Source organism: Colletes latitarsis, chromosome 10, assembly GCF_051014445.1.
Source record: "Colletes latitarsis isolate SP2378_abdomen chromosome 10, iyColLati1, whole genome shotgun sequence".
NCBI lineage: Eukaryota > Metazoa > Arthropoda > Insecta > Hymenoptera > Colletidae > Colletes > Colletes latitarsis.
In genome coordinates, this window is record NC_135143.1 from 27,261,901 (window position 1) to 27,273,542 (window position 11,642).

The 11,642-nt window shown below is 32.4% G+C and overlaps 1 protein-coding gene across 4 annotated transcripts; it reads right to left on the minus strand.

Moving 5' to 3' along the window:
* Nucleotides 1–1,303: 1,303 nt before the first annotated feature.
* Atp6ap2 (ATPase H(+)-transporting accessory protein 2) lies at nucleotides 1,304–11,321 on the minus strand. Of its 4 annotated transcripts, XM_076776044.1 has the most exons (10): nucleotides 11,151–11,321; nucleotides 10,898–11,025; nucleotides 10,541–10,771; nucleotides 10,140–10,454; nucleotides 9,831–9,923; nucleotides 7,585–7,677; nucleotides 4,471–4,677; nucleotides 1,856–1,961; nucleotides 1,689–1,770; nucleotides 1,304–1,438 (listed from the first exon to the last, which is right to left on the minus strand). In XM_076776044.1, the coding sequence occupies exons 1-9, from the start codon at nucleotides 11,191–11,193 to the stop codon at nucleotides 1,691–1,693; spliced, it is 1,296 nt and encodes a 431-aa protein (XP_076632159.1). In that variant the 5' UTR covers nucleotides 11,194–11,321; the 3' UTR covers nucleotides 1,304–1,438; nucleotides 1,689–1,690. The 4 variants fall into 4 exon arrangements, with proteins under 4 accessions (XP_076632159.1, XP_076632158.1, XP_076632160.1 ...); XM_076776043.1 differs by having other exon boundaries at nucleotides 1,304–1,770; XM_076776045.1 differs by lacking the exon at nucleotides 7,585–7,677 and having other exon boundaries at nucleotides 1,304–1,770; nucleotides 11,151–11,320.
* Between the last annotated feature and the right edge of the window lie 321 nt (nucleotides 11,322–11,642).

Genomic DNA, 11,642 nt, shown 5'->3' on the forward strand with positions numbered 1-11,642 from the left:
CTAGAGGGATACGCTTTCTCACAAGTAAATGACTGATCATTCCCGTACAAATACAGGATGTTCGGCCACATCTGTGAAAAATTTTAATAGGAGATTCTAGCGGCCAAAATAAGACGAAAATCAAGAATATCAATAGGTTGATGGAGGCTTCCTTAAAAAGTTATTAAAAAATTAAATTAAAAAATTTCAAATCATTCTGAAAAAATTGTTTTTAGTTGCAGGGGTCAATTACAATCGTTTTTGGTCAGTAGACATACCCTCGAAATTCTACGCATTTTCGAGAAAAAAATTCGAATAGGTGTGAAATTTTTCGACAAAATTAAAAAAATTCAAATCGTTCTAAAAAAAATATTTTTAGTTACAGGGGTCAATTACAATCGTTTTTGGTCATTAGACATACCCCCGAAATTCTACGCACTTTCGAGAAAAAAATTCGAGGTGTGAAATTTTTCGACGGAAAAAAAAAATTTCAAATCGTCTTGGAAAAATTATTTTCGGTTGCAAGGATCAATTACAATCATTTTTGGTGAATAGACCTAATCCCGAAATCCTACCCAGTTTCTAGAAAAAAATTCATTACAGCCGGATCTTTAAACGTTAATAACTTTTTAACGAAGCCTCCATCAACAAATTATTATTCTTGACTTTCGTCTTATTTTGGCCTCTACATTGAAATTTTTCCCCAGGGGTGGCCAAACAGCCTGTATAACGTCTCTGAGATAACCAAGAATAATATCGATAACAATTAGTAGCAAAATTAACCTGAAATATCGAAGTAAATGCCTCGCAAGTTTATAATACTTAAAAAAAACTCGATCTATAGAGGGTTAAAATGTTGATACATTGGTCTGTTATACTGTATAGCGCTGAGAAGATACCCAAAGCACAACATAACAATTAAATACAAAATATATGGAATACCGATTTAAAATTATATCAGAGAATGGGAACAAATAAAATTGTTCGTCATACGGAAACCACTAAACTTTCATATCTTAAACTATCAGTAATACTGAAAAATAGAAATCGAAAAATAAGGTTATTGTCAGAGTACAGATAATTTGGAATATTACAAATAACATTTGCTTGATAAAATTAAAGAAAGAAGTGGATAATAAAATTATCCCGTGTCTATATTTACTGAAAATAAATAATTGAATTATGTTTTACAAATATATGAACAATATTTTGATCGAAGATGCTTGAAAAAGAGAACGAGTTACTTACACGAGTGAGGTTAGGTCGAGTAGGGCTGCCAATGCACGAAATTAACTGTAGAATGATTATCACACGAACATCAAAATATTCCTAAAAATCTCTAGCCTTTTATTATTTTATTGCATAACCATACGCTTAAACATGTTTTATTATTAGGTGTAGTCATTTGTAAGCCTTAGACTATAATACATTTATACATGGGCGATGCAGCTACTCAATACTCTATAAAATACACAATAAAAAATATTGTATGGTTGACTGCATTGTATGGGATACAACTAATATGTATATAAATATATTACAACGATCGTATTACCGATAACGAGATGTTTAACACCTTTTTTTTTTTTGGTACTTTAAAAAATGAAATTAAAATGGAATTGTGCATGTTTATGAAGTAAAGATGACAGTTTAAGTACACCTTATATAACACAATCTTTTTAATTTAAACATCATTAACTTGTATTTACATTTAATTATCCTTCTTCATACGATTGGAGGTCATTCTGTATATTATCGAATCCCGTCCTGGATCCATTTGAGAAATGGCAACTGCATTTACAACAAATCAAAATTAGACAAAAAAAATACCATATCGTGCACGTTATTCGATTAAAACAATAAAATTGTTACGTACTGCAAATAGCAAGGAGTGAGAAAACAAAAACAACTCCAAACCATAATAGAATATTAAAGATGATAGGATAATCCGCCGAGTATATTTTCGCAAGATTATGGATTTTCTGCAACAAACAAACTTGATGTTTTAAACAATTACACCCTGCTTGTAACATTAGAAGAGCTTTTTAGTACTTAATACGCTTGTTAGACTTGTTCTAAATTTTTTTAATGCCTAAAACTCAAAAGCTTTATGCATTTAAGCCGATAACTGGAAAGGACGAGTTAACTCGTCTTTTGTGCACGCTTTTACGTCCTCCGTTTCTTCGATTCTTCGTCTACACATCTAAAACAATCTATGCATTTGATCGTAATATTTGTGTTAGTATGAATTACGTTATACTTGCATTCTCCGTGGTGAAAAACGAGTTAAATCGTCTTCATTCGTTTCTTAACTAAATGCTACTCGGTAGTCGAATTAGTCACACTACGCACCGAAAGATATAAATACACTTATAACTTCACCTGCTCCGCGAATAATTACAAAGATTACATATAAAATTAATTTCGTTGGATTCTGTTCGTCCAAAAGATTATCATAAAAAATGTTTTAATTATTATTCTTGTTAGACTAAATTTTACGGATAATAAACCGTGACTAAATCAATCCAAATAGTCACGTTTTGGCCTAATTTCCATCGGGGGGGAACGTCGCAAATTTCACTATGGCGAAAAATAAAAAATATAAAAGTAAGGTTCCGATGCAATGTCTAAGATTAAAAATTCAATGTTAAAAACGTCTACGACTGCATATCGTTTCTCGAAAATTTATGTTCACTGCCAATGGAAGCCTGTAACTTGAACAAAACAAAATCTAGCGAACAAACGTAAAAATTAAAGTGTCGTCACGGCCATCGATCACAGCCGCTGATCGGTTGTGGGTGGGTGGGCTTGAGGCCATTTGCTAAACAGTCGATGCTCGTACAGAAAAGTTAACGCATGAAATGTTGCACGACATAATGGTAAATATGTCTTAGACCCTAATATTCTGCGTTCGAATTCCATAATCGTACTGTAATTTTAAATTACTAACGGTACTTGATGGCTTTTTAAAACAGATTTTCGTATTACATTTCTCTCGTATAAATATACCATGCATTCTATCGAGTAATACACAGCGTCACACATTTCATGCATTGTAAATTTCCACTGTAACAAGAAAGCTACTTTCCAAGAGTAATACTAAAAAGCACTGCATTACAAGCAAACTTAATACACCTAATGTAAGAACGACGCATCAGAAACTGGAATTCCAAGTGTCTCCAGAGTTTTTGGTTATACGAAAATATTTTTTAAAAAATAACGTTTTCATAATATCTCCAATGAATCCTGTGTTATAAAATAAAACTGAATTTTGTTAAAATTACAGTTTCTGAGATTTCAAGACAGTACATTTAAGTGGAATTTGAAATATAAATAGCTGATACATTTTTTTTTTTATACAGAATGTTCGGTTAACCCTGAGAAAAATTTTAATCAGAGATTCTAGAGGCCAAAATAAGACGAAAATCAAGAATACTAATTTGTTGATAAAAGCTTCGTTCAAAAGTTATTAACGAATTTATTAATAAAATTTCAAAACTTCTACAATTTTTTTCTCGAAAGTGAGTAGGATTTCGAGGGTATGTCTAATGACCAAAAATTATTGTAATTGACCCTTGCAACTAAAAATAATTTTTTCAGAATGATTTGAAATTTTTCAATTTTGCCGAAAAATTTCACACCTTCTAGAATTTTTTTCTCGAAAGTGAGTAGAATTTTGAGGGTATGTCTAATGACCAAAAATGATTGCAATTGACCCCTGCAGCCAAAAATATTTTTTCCAGAACGGTTTGAATTCATTTTTTTCGCCGAAAAATTTTCTGGTCAGAATAGTACTTTAAACGTTAATAACTTTTTAACGAAGCTTTTATCAACGAATTGGTATTCTTGATTTTCGTCTTATTTTAACCTCCAGAATCTCCCATTCGAATTTTTCCCAAAAGTGGCCGAACATCCTGTATTGTGCTTCTTCGAATCGGACATTCCCGTCTTCAAACTGTTTTCGTATCAACAAAAATTCTGGGAATACTTACAATTCTATTCTTAAGAGACTCGTCTGTACATGTGCATATACAGGGTGTCCAAAATATACACCAAATTTATTCAGCGAATTAATTATAACGAATGCATTTTTAATACGACGAACTAAACTTTATTTTATATACTTATAATTTAAGGAATTTTACTCCCACTATATTTTCGTAATAAAAACACAGATACATGTGTATTGGACATCCCGTATAATGGATGGTTACTAATACTATGAATAATTCAACAGAAACTTTAAAATTTCAAACAACTTTCGCTAAGAAATGATTCTCGATGATAAAATACTTAGCAACTTGTATGCTAAAAAACTATAAGAACTACGGGCTATCGTTTTAAATTGTAGTACACTGTTGAAACAAACGGGGGTATATCGGTCATTTCCATGAGAAGTGTACCCCAATTTTGATTGTACAACAAATGTTAAAACAATCACGTAATATGCAAAAGAAAATTCTAAAATGCATATTAAAGTGTTTATAATACCTGTCCTATCATTTGTGTGTTAAAATATATGTTACTCTCCGTACTAGTCAATTCCTGATTAGATTCAGTGACTCCGCTATCATCACGAGAATCACTTTTTGGAGTGGTACTGTTCACGTTACTGTCGTATTTGCTAGCACTATCAATGTTTATGTTTGTATCCTCTTCGTCTTCGACGTTTTTGTTTTCATCTTGGTGATCATTTTGCTATAAGTACATGTATTTATGTGAACGATTTAAGGCCGTGTCCCACTAGCGCTGAAGGGACGCGATACTCAAGTGATAATCACGCCGCGCTCACACTCATGGAATACGTACATTAGCATACTCGATTACTTATCGAGATCACCACGTGCATTTCGATTTAAACCATACTTAAGCTTGATACGTCTTGAATTCATATTTAAAAAAATAGTCTAATGAGAATCTAGCAATGATAGGTCTACCGTTAGATGTGGACTAAGGAAACAAAAAAAGATATCTCACTTCAACAAGAAAAAGAAAACAAGAAATTTTGGAACGCCAGAAAAATGACAAATTATCATGTGGAAAAAATAGAAAAGATACTCGGTGAAAATGAATACAAATAAGAATGAATGCGTTTAAACACAAATATTGTTTATTTTATCGGGCGTGAGCATCGCGTGAATGTTGCACACCTTGAGCGCTAATAAGAATCAACCTTTATGTTTGCAAAACTCAGAATAAACCGAATCCAATTCGGTCACAGTAGTTGTCCATTTTGTATCGTGTAAGAAATATAATTATTCTTGAGGAATGCTATGTCGAATTTTAACATAATATAAAAATTCTATTCATGTTTACACAGTGTTCGGTCAGTCCTGGGAAAAATTTTAATGAGGGATTCTAGAAGCTAAAATAAGACGAAAATCAAGAATACTAATTTGTTGATGGAGGCTCTGTTAAAAAGTTATTAACGTTTATAGTTGCGCGTGTAGCTGCGTGCGCGCGACAGTGGTTCTCACTCAGCATAAGAGACTCCACTTAGTGGCGTATCGACAGTCTCACAGTTTTCTGACTGAGAATCACTACCATGCGCGCGCAGCTGTTCGCAGATTGCCATTCTACAGGCGGAACTTTAAACGCTAATAACTTTTTAACGAAGCCTCAATCGACAAATTGGTATTCTTGATTTTCGTCTTATTTTGGCCTCTAGAATCTCCCATTAAAATTTTTCCCAAAACTACTCCCGATTTTCGTATTGTGTTTAAATTTGTGTTACCTCGATGTACACCTTACTACGACGACGACTACTGTGAAAATATAATGCATTGTTTAATGTATAACTTTGTAAATAAGAGAAGCTATTTCAAAAAGCAGTTGATTAATAAAACGATAAAAAGAAAAATAATTGTTTTTAGTTTCAACGTTATCTATGTCTTTCTTTATACTTGTTCCTACACTTGCTTGTAATCAGATTGCCCAGTGTGGCAAGTGAATAATTCCAAAAAATAGTAACGATGTTAACAAGTGTTATCAGGCAAAGCTAAAATGCCTCAGAACGTTTACCCATCTAGGAAGTTTAGTTTCTTTGTATTAGAAACCGTTCAGATAGTTCCCAATGCAACTGAGATATGATTTCATTTAAAAAGAAACTTAGCGACCCTGAAGGAGTCAGTACCTCGATGGCTGAACACAAAAGAATTAATTTGCAAAAAAACATGTTCCCCTTGAAACACTTTAACATCGTATAGTAACATTTTGTTATCGCCAATATTTTTCACGATACTCGCTTGCTAATAAAATAGAATTTTTTAATAAAGGATAACAATACATATATTAATCAATTTAATTAATTAATTAAATGTGTCGAATTTTTACTTCAGTTTGCTCTTTTGCATAAATTAAGCATATTGTAATCACACGCGAATCTGTTCTTTAATCTTTTTGAGTTTCAATTAAAATATTTAATTAACTGAACTACCATGAACTTAGAGATTACTGTCACTTTACAATCTCCAAAAAAATTCAGCTCAGGAATGCGGAAGTACAAGGTTCAACCTTTAAAATAATCCCAACTAGATTATTGGAATTCTTCTCTTTATAATAATCCCAAGATAAACAATGTTTTAACTAAGTGTCCTAATATTGACGAGCGGCAATGTAAAAAAGGTACATGTGCCATTTTAAAAATAAACAGTGACGTCAAACTATGTAAAATCCCATTACCTGTAAAGAAGTTAATACTTGGAATCCATTGAAGAATTTTTTTCTCAAAAGTTAACAGTTCTTTTGCACAGACAGGCGAAAGAGTCTTCATGCTGGAAGATGCCTAATTGCCTTACCTTATATAAAAACCTTAACTCCTGAGAGCAAAATTCTCCAGCGAAATTCCAGGTATAAAACGCCTCTCATCAAAATGGGAAATTCCACATGACGCAAACCTTAAATTTCAAACGATTAAATAATTTTAAAAAAGATTATATTTCTGTTACTACGTTATGATAAAAAAACATTTGTGTACCTTACACTTTTGTATTTTATATGTACGTATCATTTTATGTCTTCTTTGTACTAAATTTCTCGTTACTGTATTGCAGAGAAACTGGTTCGGTTGAGAAATGTGATCAAATCAATTTATTTAAGACTTATTCGATCATGTATGTTGCACGATATTACTGTAGTATCGTTTAAAAAGAATTTTAAAGCAGTGCGAAAGAAAGTACCAAAAGCCTTGAGTCTTAATGTTAACCCTTTGTGCTTCAACACTTTAAATATTCAATAAACCCGGTTTATTTCTATCCTATAGGAGTTTCAAATGTGGAAATAGAATATTTTATTTCTGACAAAGTGTAGGAAGATCTTAAAGTAGGTCACCGGACAATGCCTGCGCCTAGAAATCATAGTTAAAGTGCAAAGGGTAAAAACGTGTTGTACCCTAATAATTCTGAATTTATGTCCCAGTATGATCTGTAGTAAAATGAAATGTTTATGTTGTACATTTCTTAACAAGTTAACGGATGAAACGAAAAGAACGTATTTAAGTATAGTGTCATAAATATTGTACTGCATAATTTATCAACATGTTTAGAAACCATGCAAGAAGCTAACTCTAATTCAAAAATATTTGTCCATGCAATAGTAATGACATACCTTAATTATAATATTATTATTATTAGTCAAATCTGCATCATTGTGCAGCTGTGTATGTTCCGAAGTAGATTCTACATTTTTAATCTTATCATCCTATAAAAGATATACGTGTTAGACATAGTTCACATTTTAATGCGCGTACAATGTGAATGTAACTATTGTCCGCACAAAGTAAAACCAATTGCAATCGAGGTTTCCATAGATTAATGTGTCCGTCGAAAATTCCTAATTGTACGCCCAGGAATAGTGAAAAAAGTTTATGTAAACATTTGTCCTATCTAATCCTGTTTCTAAGTTATAGGCATTTCTATATGGCAAAACTTCAATTCAATGAACTAATTGGAGAAAGAGGATTTTGATGGTAAAATTCGAACAACTCCTCGGGGTTTAATAAATTTTTTTTACGATTCGTTTTACAATGGGTTTTAAGGTAGGAGTCTACCCTTTGCAATCTCTTGAAAATTGATGTACAATTTTTTGTTGTCGACATTAGAATTATTAGATTAGAATTATCCAAAGTACGCAACGAGGAGGTCGGATTTGTACTTCGTGTGTACGAGTTTTGTGTGTTTATTATAATTTAGAAACGAGTATTGATTTAAAGAAATTACGTCGAAATCAATGGAATTATGGAATTCTATTGACAAAGACACCTCTGGGAAAAATTTTAATGGGGGATTCTAGAGGCCAAAATATGACGAAAATCAAGAATACCAATTTGTTGATGGAGGCTTCGTTAAAAAGTTATTGACGTTTAAAGTTTCGCCAGTACTGAATTTTTTTCTCGAAACTGAGTAGGATTTCGGCGGTATGTCTATTCACCAAAAATGATTGTAATTAACCCCCACAGCTGACAATATTTTTTTCAGAACGATTCGAAATATTTTAATTTCGTCGAAAAATTTCACACTTTCTCGAATTTTTTTCTCGAAAGTGGGTAAGATTTCGGGGTTATGTGTAACGACCAAAAATGATTGTAATTGACCCCCACAGCTAACAATATTTTTTTCAGAAAGATTTGAAATATTTTAATTTCACCCAAAACTTTCAACATCTACTCGAATTTTTTTCTCGAAACTGAGTAGGATTTCGAAGGTGTGTCTATTCACTAAAAATGCTTGTAATTGACCCCTGGACCTGAAAATATTTTTTCTAAGACGATTTGAAATTTTTTAATTTCACCGAAAAAATTTCTGGTCTTTTAAACGTTAATAACTTTTTAACGAAGCCTCCATCAGCAAATTGGTATTCTTGATTTTTGTCTTATTTTGGCCTCTAGAATCCCCCATTAAAATTTTTCCCAGGGTTGGCCGAGCACCCTGTTATGGAACGACGGTTTCGAGAAATTATTAGTGCAAAAATTTAGTTATATATAAATTTAACGATATCTGTGGCGTTCGAATATTGTTTTAAATACAGCGTACATGGTTGAATTATTTTCTAATTTTACTAACACAATTCTGAAACACCCCCCTTGCTGTAAATAATATATTGTTTTTAATACGTCGATTTAACGTACGTATTTGATGTGCTAAAGTGCTAACTTCCGTTAGTCATTGTATATGTTTACTCCTACTAACCCTATGTGACCTGAAGATCACTTTACCTACGGTATTGTCTCGCTTTTTCGCGTTTCGTTCCCAAAATAAAAGATGAAATATAGGCAACAAGGTTAAAGTGGACAAATGTTTACACGAACTTTTTCATTATTTCTGAGCGTCGAATTCACCTTGAAAAATATACGCATAATCATCGGTACACCCTGTCTAATCCACAATACTATTGTTTACACGATTAAATGATGTAAAATATTTTAAAACCATGTACCTGACATGTTTATTACGTGAAAAAAATCTCAGTATATTTCAACCAACAAATAAGATCCAATCTGCCACCTATACCTGCAGCTTCCACAAAAATCAACATATAATAAAACTTAAAGGAATTAAAATATTCAGTTTGTATTAAATTGTAATTACATCGATCAAAAAAATACAAAAATTCGAAATTACTCGATGAAACGTAATTGTATCAGAAAATGAATAAATTTTTTAATTATAGTTATTCATAGAAAATATATTGAAATAATTGAAACATTATATATTTTACTTAGTTTTTCTGTATAATGATATACTACAGTTTACACGTTCAAGTTTTCGTGTACTATCGATGGTAAGAGTTTACATAAAGTTGATTGATGATCAGATATTAGTCCAATGAATTAAAATAGAATTTCAAATACAAACCGTCTCGTTAGTATCTCGTTTTTGCCTTCCTATTGTGACAGAGCGGATATGATGTACCTTGCTTGCATCGTTTGTGAAAGCCACAATTAATACCTGGAACAAACAATTTTTGACTTTGTACTTTAAACAATATTAACAAAACAATTGAACATTTCGGGGTCCTGAGATTCGAATATATCGAAGATCGAATATCGAATATCGAATATCAAATATCAATTATCGAATATCGAATATCGAATATCAATTATCGAATATCAAATATCGCAGATCCCTGCTGATTTCAACACATTAAAACTAAAAAATTCTTACCTGGCCATCGTATGCCTGAACAAATGCATCGCGAATAATGTTCAGGGCATTGTTCAATAATGATAAAGCTTCCCTAGATGTGGTCGAATTATATCCATAATCGTCGAAGATTGGACGCAAGCCAGATATAACTAGCCAATAAATATCAGATTTCGAGTCTGGTTTAATTGCAGAAGGTGCTTTCTTGGCGATAGCATGGAGCAATTGCACTTCTTCTAGGAATTTTTTATCGTCTTCCTTCCTTAAGTTCAAGGCTTTCAAAGAAGCTTCGTCGATGGGGGTTGGCTTTAATTCTCCAAGAGCAGACTGTCCCAGCTGAAATTATATTATTTAGAAATTACTTTAATTCTTTAGTTACTTTTAATATATTTAAAAACCTATTGTGTTATCATAATACTTACAGCATCGAGACCATCGCCTAAGGATATTCTGACTAATGTGTTATCATTATCTCTCTCTTCCAAGCGTTCTCTAAGAGCCTGCCATGTAGTTTCTTCAACTTCATTGACGTTTAAAGGAAACCTTTTGCCCCTAGGGATATCTAGAGACCCTACGCCTTCTATTGCTACCGCGACTACAGCTTCTGGAAGACTAAATGGATCGGCAATGGAAATACCGCTCCACGTACCTCTCTGCAATAATATTAATTACAATGTAGAATTGAAGTTGGAATATTATATCTATGCCTTAAAATCGTATTCCAAAATTTATTTCTTTGTAATCTACTTGGTTAAAGCATAGAATATCAAAAAACAAACCAGCTTAACAGTGAAACCTAGAGCAGCGGCTAGTACTTCTTTGAGCAAGCTCTGTTCCACTTCTTCATTTCCGTTGAACAAAACACTGTTCGGACTGTGTAGAACTACGAAATCTCCGCTTGCTTTTACTGCAACATTCGAAAAAAGTAACATTATATTTTATGTTATTAGTAATCTTCGATATACTTAATTAACCGAGCAATTAAGAGCTATGTCTCGATGTATTATTTCGAAATTTATGAAGGACTCGTACCTGCAACGATTACAGCTATGAAACCCCAGAATAGTTTTAACATTGTTGTTTTAAAAGCAAGAACTGTAAAATCGAGACACTCCCAGGAATTCAATACCAATTCACAAATTGATCATATGACACGCAAACGTGATGGAAGCTCCACTGTCTGCTACTAACGCCACCGAGTCCATCGACACCGACTATACCACTCGTTGGGAAAACAAACGTGGCGACATCTAAGAAACAAAAACCAAAGAAATCTATACAATCGTATAGAAGAAAATTCTTTTTCTCTTCAATTTTTCGTGGCCTGCGAAATTTTTTCTCATGACCCTATAAATGAGATCACGAGAAAAGAATTTTCTACACGTTTCGAATAACAAAATTACAATTGGTATATCATATGCTGAGGAAGTTATGAAAATTCTAAATTTTCTTGCATTATCTCATTATTAGATCTGTTTCTGGTGAACTAAAATTTTTACGGACGGTCAATTTTTATTTTAAATA

Coding starts and splice junctions, on each gene's coding strand:
- Atp6ap2 (XM_076776044.1), bottom strand. CDS start 11,193: ATGTTAAAACTATTCTGGGGTTTCATAGCTGTAATCGTTGCAG. Junction 9,924..10,139: donor TTCAGGCATACGATGGCCAG/GTAAGAATTTTT, acceptor TGTTTGTTCCAG/GTATTAATTGTGGCTTTCAC. Junction 4,678..7,584: donor ATAATAATATTATAATTAAG/GTATGTCATTAC, acceptor ATGTACTTATAG/CAAAATGATCACCAAGATGA.